At 40.2% G+C, this 12,697-nt stretch overlaps 1 protein-coding gene across 1 annotated transcript; it reads left to right on the top strand.

The window, feature by feature from the left end:
• Nucleotides 1-8,508: 8,508 nt before the first annotated feature.
• Nucleotides 8,509-10,513, top strand: LOC115283269 (alveolar macrophage chemotactic factor-like). The gene is made up of 4 exons (XM_029929538.1): nt 8,509-8,714; nt 8,831-8,963; nt 9,070-9,153; nt 9,516-10,513. Exons 1-4 carry the CDS (start codon nt 8,606-8,608, stop codon nt 9,532-9,534), a joined length of 345 nt encoding a protein of 114 aa, XP_029785398.1. The 5' UTR covers nt 8,509-8,605; the 3' UTR covers nt 9,535-10,513.
• Nucleotides 10,514-12,697: the final 2,184 nt, after the last annotated feature.

Here is a 12,697-nt window from a genome sequence, read left to right as displayed (position 1 = left end):
TTTTCTTATTATTGAGTTTTAAGCATTCTTTGTATATTTTGGACAACAGTCTTTTATCAGATATGTCTTTTACAAACATTTACTCCCAGTCTGTGGCTCAACTTTTCATTCTCTTGTTAGTGTCTTTGCAGAATTGAAAATTTTAATGTTAATAAAGTTCCGCTTGCCAATTTTTCCTTCACCAATTGTACTGCCTCAATTTACATTATGATTTTATTTTCAAACCATCATAGAAAGCTAACTGGATATACTTCATATACAACTTTCATAACTTTCATTTATTACAAAGAACTAACTTTCACATAATGACATTGTGAAAGACACCAGCGTTGGTCTTTTTCAAGTATTTAGAGGCCACTATTTTTCTCTTTTCTATGACATACTCCCTGGTCATAGCATTTATAATTCTGGTTCTCAAATTTAAATAAGGAAAAATAAAACTGTTTCCAAAGAGACATTCTGTTCCAAAGAAAATGATCTCCAGTCTGATTTACTAATACTGAATTTCTGGAAAACCAAAATGATTCAAAGGAAAACTTTCTGGTAAAGTGGTTTTGTCAATTTATTCTGCAGGGGGATACTCATAGTTCAGCATTAGCCAGAACTTCTAGGATTTTGTGACTTGCTTTGGCATTGCAACACCTCTTATGTCAATGGGATCAATTTCCTAATTCTCAATTCTTTTTTTTTCTATTAATACTCTTTATTTATTTATTTTTAGTTTATTGTCCAATTCGTTTCCATACAACACCCAGTGCTCTTCCCCATAAGTGCCCTCCTCCCTCAATTCTTAAAACAATTTTTTTTTAGTTATGTGTCCATTCTGACCCATCAGCTATGGTCAGGGAGAGTTTTGTTTTCTTTTTTTAAATATATTTTTAACTAACTAATTGTCTTTAAATTGAAGTATAACTGACATACAACATTACATTAGTTTCAAGTGTACAACATATTGATTTGACAACTGTATACATTATGCTTATACTATGCTCACCACAAGTGTAGCTACCATCTGTCACCACACAACAAACACTATTACAATATCATCGACTATATTCCTTATGCGGTATCTTTCATCCCTGTGACTTATTCATTCCATAACTGGAAGCCTATACTTCCAGTTATGCTTTGCTTTTACTTCACCCCCACTCCTCCTTTTTGGTAATGTTTCAAAAATGCATAAAAGTAGTTATTCACTGAATTCATAATCAGATTTATGAATAAATTTGTGGCAAGAAATCACCTATAAGATATGCTTTGTTTCTATTTTACTCTCGATCTTATAAACAACAGAAATTTATTGCTCACAGTTCTGAACACTCGGAAGTTCAAGATCAAGGTGCTGGCAGGTTCAATGTCTGCTGAGAGCCTGCTTCCTGGTTCATAGATGGCACCTCGCTTGTGTCCTCACTTGGTAGGAAGGGGTGCAGGAGCTCTGTGGGGACTCTTTCATAAGGACACTCAACCCATTCATGAGGGATCTGTCCACGTGACTTAATTACTTCCTAAAGGTCTAGCCTCCTGTTACAATCATACTAAACATTAGGAATTTCAACATATGAATTTGGAGAGGGGAGCACAAATATTTAGACTAGAGTGTTGTTGTTATTGTTAGTGGTGGTGGTGGTGGTGGTGGTGGTGTGTGTGTGTGTGTGTGTGTGTGTGTGTGTGTGTGTGTGTTTGACTTTTAAGTCCATGAACATCATCTATATGTTCAAGTGATGACAACGGAAGACAACAGAGAGGGTTTGATTATCTACAAAGTATATAAACCACAGACATACAAATACGTCACAATTATTCCTCCTAAAACAGCAACCATTGAGATTCTAATATATGTTAAATGAGAATGAAAGATATTATGAGTTCATGAAGAAATAGATATTTTCCTTAATTAGAAAGAAAAGGTAAGAAGGTAATGGTAGTCAAAACACAATATAGTAAATGACAATTATTATGCACAGCATATGACCTCTGTAGTCAGTATCAGATAAGTGACTATCAAAAAAGTTATTTAAAATAGCTAACCCCTAAAAAGACTTTCGTTGTTTTGCTGTGCCCAGACCCAGCATCTGAGGAAAGTAATGAATACTTCCCATTCTGAGAAGCCCAGGGCTTTTGGAAACATTTAAGTTTTTAATCCTCATCTTTGTATCTTCTCTTGTCAGTAGAAACATTTTGCAGCCTTTGCACAGAGGGACAAAAAATTACCAGCTATCCCGTCCACCCAGGAGGTGGCAAGAAAAAGACCACCTGTGTTCTCTGGAGCCCTGCTGCCTTTGGACTCAATTAAGGTTCACTAATTTACTCCTTTCTCCAGCAGATTTCATCTGAAATGGGCAGCAAAGCAAATTAGATAATGGACAACAGAAGGAAAAACATTCCTGGTATTTCCCAGTGCAGTTGGGGCAACTTGAGGCAAAGCTTTCCTAAATAATACCGCATCTTCATGGGACTGCCAGGCCAATGTGGAAGTAGACTAACTGCATGGATGTTGCAAATTTAACCCAAAAGTAGCTGACTTCTTCCTTTTCTATTTAATCTCTTATTGATTGAACAATTCTATACTGATATCTTTGATGTGCCTAACTTGATAATTATATGTCTACATCTTTAATTATGGTAATCACATAGCACTTTTTATAAGTAATATAAATAGTAGTACAAATAAAGAACAATAGAAACAGAAAAATATTTTAAAAGGCGTATGGCATAATCACACAATTAAAGTTCTCTTTGATTTGTTGGAAGAGATCAATTTAGAATAATCATCCCACTGTTAACCTCCAACACAGTATAACTAAACAGAAATTTTCCTTATCATTTATCTCCAACAATCTCTAAGACCCAGAAAATACATAATTTGGTTGATACCTGTAGTTGTATAATTTTTTTCTTTTAAGATCAACTATCCTGCTGGTTTCTGAACACTCTTTTGACTTGTTCAAGTTCCAAAAACTGAAAATATCATTTGAATTGTCCCTAATAATAAACAAGAAACAATTTCCAACACAGAGGAAAGCCAATTAAAAATTGAGGCGTTCAAATGATTAATGGCAGCAAACCACCCTATTCTTTTCTCTTTGACTTTAAAATCCATTTGTAATCCAAAGAACACTGCAAAATAAAAGGTTATTATTATCTGTCATTAAATGTTCTTAGACTATTACTAAACCTGGAACTTATGGAAGTTATGTGAAAGATATGACATTACCATTGATTTATTTTTTTAAGTTTTCATTTAAATTCAAGTTAGTTAAGGGATGCCTGCATGGCTCAGTCAGTTGAGCGATTCGTGATTTTGGCTCAGGTCATGATCCCAAGGTCATGGGATCGAGTACTGTTTCAGGCTCCAGTATGGAACCTGGTTAAGATTCTCTCTCTCTCTCCCTCTCCCTCTGCCCCTCCCCTGCTTGCACGCTCTCTCTCTCTCTCTCACTCAAAATAAATAAACAAACTTAAAAAACAAACCAACAAATTTTAGTTAGTTAACTTACAATGTAGTATTCATTTCAGGTGTACAATATATTCAACACTTCCATTGTCCCTGATTTGTAGTTGATTGGAGAGAGACAAAAGCAAAATTTGGAAGGCAGCTATGCTCACCACTATACCACCAACGCACGCCGACAAAAGCAAAATTTGGGAATAATTAAACTTTGTTAATGAGATAGTTATTACAAGTACATTAGATGTTCAAAGACTGAAGATGAAAAAAATACATATTAACTGGCTTTGTCAGAATATACCTTCCTCAGAGAAGATGGGACTTCACACTGGTCTTGAAGGAAGAGAGGAATTTGGAAAGCAGGTGATGGCTTCAGGCTGTTGAACCTGGAAATGTCGTAGATGTTTGACATCATGGATGCTTCAAAGGCTAGGAATACACAATCGAGGATTTCAACAGATTAAAATATGGTTGTTGGGCAATACAAGTGGTTAACCAGATGTGGACAGCCATAGGATATTTGCTAGTGACTGTGAAGAACATGGTTTGTAATCTGAAAATCATTAACATTTTTTTGTGTGAAAAGAAAAAATAAACAAATGGGATTACGTTAAAACAAAAAGCTTCTGCACAGCAAAAGAATTCATCATCAACCTATTGAATGGGAAAAGATTTTAGCAAATCATACAAAGATTTTTGCAACTTTCCAATGGATAAGGAATTAGTATCCAAAACATGTAAAGAACTTATACAATTAAAAAACAAACAAAAAAACCAATCCAATTTAAAAAATGGAAAGAGGTTCTGGACAGTTTTCCAAAGAGGACATACAGATGGACAACAGGCACATGAAAAGATGTTTAACATAAATAATTATTAGGGAAATCAAATCAAAACCACAATGAGATATCACCTCACACCTGTTAGAATGCCTATTATCAAAAAGACAAGGAAGAGCTACTGTTAGAGAGAATGTGGAGAAAGGGAAATCTTTGTACACTTGTTGGTGGGAATAAAAATTGGTGCAGCCATTATAAAACAAAGTATGACATTTCCTTAAAATATTAAGAATAGAACTACTATATGATCTTGCTGTTCCACTTCTTGGTATTTATCTGCAGAACACAAAAATGCTGACTCACGAAGATATATGCATTCCTATATTCATTATTTATAATAAGCAAGAAATGGAAACGATCTAAACCATCGATGAATGAATAGATAAAGATGTGTGTGTGTGTGTGTGTGTGTGTGTGTGTGTGTGTGATAATAATGGAATACTACTTAGCTCTAATAAATGAAGTCTTGCTATTTGTAACAACACAGATGGACCTTGAACCCTAAAAGTATTATGGTAAGTGAAATAAGTCAGACCAAAAAACAAATACCATATGATTCCACTTACATGAAGAATCTAAAGGGGAAAAAAACCCTAAACACATGAACAAAGAAAATGAAACAAAAAACAAACTCACAGATAGAGAAAGCAGACCAGAAGGGAAGGGAGGAGACACTGGGCAAAATAGGTAAGAGGTGTCAATTATATGTTGGACATATATATGATGGACATGATGGATGGCATCTAGACTTTTGGTGATCAGTTTGCAGTGCATAGATGTCAAAATATAACGTTGTACACCTGAAACTTACATAACATCATACACCAATTTTACCCCAATTGAAAAAATTCTTATGGGAGATTCTCTAGTACTTCACAATCATTGATTTTCTACTTAACTCTTTCTCTGACCTTACCTTTTTTTTTTTTTTTTTTTTTTTTTTTGCTTAACAGAGACCAAATGGATGGGTCTATTTCTGAGAAGTCCAAGGTTTTTGGAAACATTTAAGACTGTAATTCTCAACTTTGTTTTTTCCCTATGTATCTTGTCAATAAAAGATGCTGCTCCTAAAATGAGGATAGCAGACTTTTTCTTATCTGCCTCAAAGAATCAATATGAGGCTCTAAAGATAATGAGCATGAAAGTGTTTCAGAAGCCACAAACCATTAAGAATGCTTTAAATTCCTATTACATTACTTTGTGGTATTATGACTAAAATTCTATTGCTTCTGACAAACAAAGCTTTCAGGCTATCAAGATGTCAATGTCATTTTGCAGATTGTTTTATTATAGTTTGAGACAAAAATATCACTTTTCTTTCTCCACTACCTAGACAGAGTGCAGGAAAGTCAGATGCCTTCCCTTTAAAAGGCAAAACAAAGAAACAACAACTTTGAAAGAGTTCTGCCTCCTATGGTACTTTGTTCCCAGCTGCAGGGAGTCTTTGAATCATCCACATTCCTGTTTTACATTTATTTATTTTTGAGAGACAGAGAAAGACAGAGCGTGAACAGGGGAGGGGCAGAGAGAGAAAGAGACACAGAATCAGAAGCAGGCTCCAGGCTCTGAGCTAAAGGTCAGCACAGAGCCCAATGCAGGGCTCAAACCCACGAACCTGAGATCATGAGCTGAGCTGAAGTCAGATGCTCAACCGACTGAGCCACCCAGGTGCCCCAGGATCATCCACATTCTTATCTGTCTTTGCAGAAGGCTCACACCAGCTATGCCTAGACAAGAGTTACACATGGCAATGGGCCAGCATGATTTCAACGAGAACCCAGGTTAAGTTACACACTGTTTCCTGGTTCGGTTGGGCAACCCAACAGCCCACTTCTAGTGGGCACTTTCTATTACCTCCTTGCCAGCTGCAAAACAAAATTGTGCCTTATATTTCATAAATAATCCATGGCAAGTTGATTCAGAGTGCAAAGCAAGTGAAGCAAGAACAACCATAAGAATGTTAGGAGGAACTGGAAATCAGGTCTCATGACCCTTCTCCAATCTTACCATTTGGTGCCAAAATAACTCATATGTTCATTTATATTTAAAATAGATTATTTGGAACTAAACACAACACACCCACCTACCCACCCACCCACCCACCCACACACACACCTCTGTAAGCCATGTCATTAAGCTTTTTTTCCCCACAGTCTTATTATACTGTGGCTTATTCACTTCAGTTACATTGAATTTAATTGCCCAAGATTTTTGGTCACATTTTTGAAGTTTTATTTTATCCATATCAGTGAGGTTTACCTTTGGTCTTTAGATACATTCCAATCTTTAAAAAGGAAATATAAAAAAAAAAATCTGCAGGCTGTTTTCCCAGCAGGATGAAGGGGACTGTGTTAGCTGAGTCAGGTGTGATGCTGACGGCATCAGGAAGCTGTGCAGGATAGCGGACTTCCCATTTCACTTCCCACAAAGTAAGACCAAACCTCCCAGCCTTCCTCAACTAGAGAGTTTCTTCGGTTTCCTTCCAGACCAAAAGTCCTAAAGGTTTATGAAACTTCCTCCTCGCTCACCAGTGGTGGTGATTTCTGCCAAGGAAGATATATGGAAGAGTCAGTAAAACCCCCCAGGGTCTTGAGGAACAAGGAAAGCAATTTCTTTCCATGACTAGCACTTTCTTTCCAATTGGTATCATGTTTATCCATTGCCTTTGCTGGCCTACTGTGAGGACAAGGTACTGAGAACAATCCAGAAGAGGATCTAGTTAGATTTCCATGAAAGAAAATCTAGGTGTCATTCCAATATCATGCTCATGCGTTACATGGAGGTAGACATGTGAAAGGCCTGGCCATTGATACTTGCGTGTTCTAACTATTTCCAGTTACTAGAGACGGGGAGGAGGCCACCTCACCCTCAACTTCAGGGGGCAGCTCCGAGCTCACCTGGATTAGAGCAGGCTTGTGCCTTAAAGCAGCCACTAATCATGAAGATAAATCATTCCAGAGCCAATGTTGTTGATCACCTTTTCCTTCTGTGAAGGTGAGTGAGGCCAGAGTGGGTGCTGTCTTGCTGCCAAATTGATTCCAATGCCCAGACCGACCATCCAGAAGAATCAGTCAAACTTGTCAGCCTGCCACCGCTTCTCCAAATTGGGTCAGTTACACACCTGGCTAGAGTCTGGAGCTGGAACAGGCTCAGCCCTCTGCACCAGTTCAGTCTGCGCTCACCCCACTTTAGCACATCCCCAAAGATGATGGCGGCCTCCACTTCACTGGGGTACTGAACTGCGGAAAGCAAGGTGTCTTCTTCCAAGCCAGTTTGCTAAGTGAGTTTTGAAAATTTTTAAAGACCACCTGGACACCCATATGCTTGCTGCAAACTGCAAAGGGTAGCTTTCCAGTTAGAATTGCTTGGGGAAACCCTTCCTGCCACTTCTGTCTCTACTCAAGCTGGAGTAGAGACCTTTTCATTGGAATATCTTGGCCTCTGAAGCTAGCCAAAGTCCAAAGGATCATAAATTAATTCGAAGAACCTAGAAGGACACGCCTGAAAGCAGGAGGGAAAGCCTTTCAGTTCAGTGCAGTTTTAACCACCGCTTACATTTCCTAAATCGTGGTAGTGATGATGATGATGATGCTAAGTAAGAATGGACTTTCAGAAATTTTTCTAAAGTCAGACCTGCCGGTTTGGTTCCTTGGTTCCAGTCTTCCTCTTTTAAAAATTTTTATATGGTTTTTAATTTCTTTTTGAGAGACAGCGAGACTGCGTGAGCAGGGGAGGGTCAGAAAGAGAGGAAGATACGGAATATCTGAAGCAGGCTCCAGGCTCTGAGCTGTCAGCACAGAGCCCGATGCGGGGTTCGAACCCACCAACTGTGAGTTCTAGACCTGAGCTAAAGCCGGACCCTTCACCCGACTGAGCCACCCAGGAGCCCCTCCAGTCTTCCTCTTTAGACGGAAACGAAGGGCGTCTCCCAAAGGGTTCTGTCTCCTGGAGCAGCTGGCCTAAGGGATGAAATCCCTGTAGGATTGCTCCCCACCACCGGCGGGAGCAGCAGCTCCATCATCCACCGGCCGGCTACCAAGTCCGTCCGCTGCGCAACCGGTGCAGGCAGCTCCTCCCAGCCACCCTCCTCCTCAACTCCCTCTGCTCAGCCCCTCTCCACCCTTCACCCTCCTCACTCCAGGCCCCCCTCATCCAGGGAGTTTCCCAAGCATCCTGAAAGCTTCCTGCCTGGGGGAAGGGGCCCGTGCAGATAAAAGGGATGCAGAGGACTTGGGGAAGGCACATTGCGCTGCAGCTTCAAATCCCGGCTCCTCTCCGGCCCCTAGAACCCGCACCCCTCGCCCCTCTAGTGGCCGAAATGAGCCTCCTGCCCAGCCGCGCCGCCCGCGCCCCGCACCTTTCGGGCTCGCTGTTCGCGCTGCTCCTGCTGCTGCTGCTGCTGACGCCGCCGGAGCCCTTCGCCAGCGGTGAGCGCGCTCTGCACGCGGCGGCCCCGGGCCGGAGCGGCGTCCCGGGCGGGCTTGCCGGGGAGAGCTCCCTCCAACCTGCCCTAAGACGGTCTCTCTCTCTCTCTGTGCCCCAGCCGGTCCTGTCTCGGTCATAGTGAGGGAGCTGCGTTGCGTGTGTTTAACCACCACACCGGGGATTCATCCCAAAAAGATCATGAAAATGCAGGTGATCGGGGCCGGGCCACAGTGCCCCAAGGTGGAAGTCATGTAAGTCGTTGCGCGCTGCGGTGCCCACTGTGACCTTGGCAAGAGAGCCGTCCCGTCCCTCACCCCAGAAGATGGCTCGAGGGCTCATCTTCTTTTTGTTCTGCAGAGCCACCCTGAAGAACAAGAAGGAAGTCTGTCTGGACCCAGAAACCCCAGCGCTGAAGAAAGCCATCCAGAAAATCTTGGACAGGTACACTGCCACTCTGGTCGTTGTGCTTTTTCATCTCTTTTGAGAGTATAGACTTCTCCAGGTCCTTATTCTCTGCCAGGGCTTTGCCTGCCCCGTTGGAGACCACGTTTAGGATAAAAAATCCTTGGGGGCGGGGGGGGAACTGTACTGCAATGTCCTGGGGGAAACATCACCAATCTAATTGCCATAGCAGGTTCCATAGAGCTCGTGACAGAAATGTATTTTGATGTTGCTGTTGTTGGTATAGTCCTTGAGTCCACCCTTTGCTTTTCATCGGGCTTAAACTCTGTGTTTTGAAAACAGGTTGGACTAGACGGGAGTGTGGAAATGCGGTTAAACTGATATAATTCTTTCCTCAACAGTGGGAAAAAAACTGATTAAGAGAGAGGACCATCCGTTGGAAAAATGGCCCAGTTCCTTAGCAGAGCAGCTTTCTGCAGGTCTCAGGACCCAGTGAAGACAAAACGCAAGGACTGGTTTTCTCCAGTGAGTTAGGCTTCTTCATGAACTCCCTACTTGTGAAAAAAAGGTCAAGGGAGGGACCTATTTTTGTCCTTCCAGCCTAATGCGCGCTCCTGAAGTATTGAACATAGTATTCCCCGCTATTTATTTGCTGTTATTTTGCCTGCTGTGCTATTGAAACCTTTGGCAATTGACTAAATTGTGAGTCAAAAATCACTGGTTGTTAATCTTTCAAGGTGACTATTGTTATTTTAGAATATATTCCTGACAGTGTTACTGAGAAAGCTGTGGGTTTAATGTGTGAATGATATTTCATTGGAATGCTGTATGTGGAGAGAAATTGCTACCGTTACTCTTCATGAAATAGGAAATACTTTAGCATTGTTTCTTCGGGAATATGTTAGGAGAACTCGCTCTAAGACCCGGGATGCTGTGTTGTCTTAGAAACCTGAGTGTCTCCTGCAGTTATCTGTATAAAGTATATTTCCTTATTTAGAATTTTTAAATGTTTAAGTTCTGTAAGGAACTTAATATATTCTTCTCCTATAACTTTAGACATTTGATGTCTTCTAAGTATGGCATAATGTCATGACTTACTTGCTAAACTTTAATTTTATGGTATATACTAACATTTTTTTAGGAGTACCATTATTCTAGTCACTAAGTATATGTTTGGATAGATGAAGAAGCTAGGATAAAGGTAAATTCCCTACTTCAGTTTTTATAGAAATGCATTATTTGCAGTTTTTAGGAACAAAAATAAACTTAACAAGGATCTGTACTCTGACAGTTTTAAAAATGAGCTATTTAAACATAGATTCATATTTAGCTTTCAAAAAATATACACAGGTTAAGGTTTTGACCATTTTTTAAATAAAGAATTACCTATGCATCGCAACTGTTATGTTAAAATTACTTTTTATCACATGTCTCATTGGTTTATGGTACTTCTTTTGTTCTTTGGAAAAAATAAAAGATGTATAAAATTTACTTATGTTGTTTCTTCGTTCTTAGACTGTTGCAAAAACTTTGTTTATCTTTAATTCTACATTGTCTTAAAAAGAACTATGCTACTCTCTGGCTAGCAGAGAGGACCCTAATTTCCCCGGGCCTCACTGCATTAGTTGAACCTTTCTCCAAGCTCAGTCCCCTTCCAGTTACTCCTTCAGAGTACCAACAGCCTTTGGGCTGTTTATAAAACAAAAATTTAGGGGCAGCTGGGTGGCTCAATCCATTAAGCATTCGACTGTGGCTCAGGTCATGATCTCACGGTTTGTGGGTTTGAGCCCCGCGTAGTGCTCTGTGCTGACAGCTAGCTCAGAGCCTGGAGGCTGCTTCTGATTTTGTGTCTCCCTCTCTCTGACCCTCCCCTGCTCTCACACTGTCTCTCTCTCTCTGTCTCTCTCTCTCTCTGTCTCTCTCTCTCTCTCTGTCTCTCTCTCTCTCTTTTCTTTCTCTCTCTCTCTCTTTTCTTTCTCTCTCTCTCTCTCTCTCTCTCACTCGCTCGCTTGCTCAAAAATAAATAAAACATTTAAAAAACCCACAAATTTAAGGTAAGACTTCCTTACCTTAAATCCTTAACTGGCTCCTCATTTCCTAGATGGGAAATAAAAACTGTGAAGCATGCAAATTAGATTCTGTCTCATCTGATTCCTGAGAACTACTTCAACTCATCAGTCCTTTGCACCCTTGCAGTCAGGAGCGTAGTTCCCTAAGTGGGTGTATTCTTTCCTGGGTCCACACCTTTGCATTTGGTAGGAACTCTACTTGGAAGGGCCTCACCACTTTCCGCCTATTGGAGGAAGCTTATTCATCCTTTAGAACTCAGCTCAAACAATACTTCCCTCAGGAAGTCTTCCTTGGCACTCCCAGAAGAATTTGTGGTTTCCATTTTGATGTTCTTCTAAGGATCTTCTAGATTTTTCAGTGTCTTCGAATAGCAAATATTGTATTGTGGGTTTTTTTTTTTATTTGTTTGTAAGTTTCTTTATTCTAAAGAAAGAAGAGTTCTCCTAATCATCAACCATATGTCATTGATGGCTGCATCCCCAATACCTGACAAAGATTGACTTAAGGAATTATAAATTATCCTGAATCTCAGGTTATTATATAGTGTCCTAAAATCAGTAGCCTGCTCAATGTGGTATTGAATAAATTGTAATTCCTTTACTTGCTATTCTTCATCTTGTGTGCAAGTCATCCAACAAGAGCTTTGGTATAGATAGTCCCTTCAACCTGTAACATCTACTCCTTACTTTCACATGGCCAACTCCATTTTCCCTTTGAGGTCAGTTGACCTGTCCCTGAGGACCTCACTGATCCTTGCCCTCCCCAGATGAAGGCCTCTTTTAAATCTTTTCATACCACTTTGTTCTTTCCTTTCACAACATTTTGTCATAGACATGACTGTAGAATCCAGAGACTATATCCATGTGGTCATTTATGTAGGGTCTATTCCAGCCTGACTGTGAGCTCCATGAGGGCCAAGATACCTTTATCATATTCGTTTCTGTTTTTAGGACATTGCCTAGCATATAGTAGGTGCTTAAGCACAAGACTGGTCCAGACTAAAAGAGTCCCACTGTCTCTCAGCATCAAAATAGCAATTTTATGTTAATAACTCATCCTTAGGAAAAGCAAGAAAGTGAAAGGACACTAATCCAACTGATATGAATATACACATACCCCACCTGGATTAATTTGTACGCTTATATTGGTGCATACGTATTTTGCCGGAGTCCAGCTCCAGCAGGTCCAGGACTCCCTGAAGGATGGCTGGTGTCGGCAAAAGGGAGCAAGAGAGACTCAGCTTCTTTCTGTTCACCAGGCAGGCATCTCTACACTGACCAGAGAGTCAGTTTTATTTATTGAAAGAATGTATGGGGTATAAAACAGAAGTGGCAATTGCCTTAGACAATGATTTCTAATGACAAATTCTTTGGTATGAAAAGTTTCCCAGAACATAGATTGGTAGAAGACATGCATAATCTTTACCAATAGTGATTAAAATAGGCAAATAGATGCTTATCACTTGAGGAAGGAAGGAATCTTTAGCATTGAAATACAAGGCAATGTTTTTAGC

Source organism: Suricata suricatta, chromosome 1 (assembly GCF_006229205.1).
Source record: "Suricata suricatta isolate VVHF042 chromosome 1, meerkat_22Aug2017_6uvM2_HiC, whole genome shotgun sequence".
NCBI lineage: Eukaryota > Metazoa > Chordata > Mammalia > Carnivora > Herpestidae > Suricata > Suricata suricatta.
The sequence above is the reverse complement of the archived record's forward strand: the minus strand, read 5'-3'. Positions and strand labels throughout refer to the sequence as shown.

Coding starts and splice junctions, on each gene's coding strand:
- LOC115283269 (XM_029929538.1), top strand. CDS start 8,606: ATGAGCCTCCTGCCCAGCCGCGCCGCCCGCGCCCCGCACCTTTCGGGC. Junction 8,715..8,830: donor GCCGGAGCCCTTCGCCAGCG/GTGAGCGCGCTC, acceptor TCTGTGCCCCAG/CCGGTCCTGTCTCGGTCATA. Junction 8,964..9,069: donor TGCCCCAAGGTGGAAGTCAT/GTAAGTCGTTGC, acceptor TTTGTTCTGCAG/AGCCACCCTGAAGAACAAGA.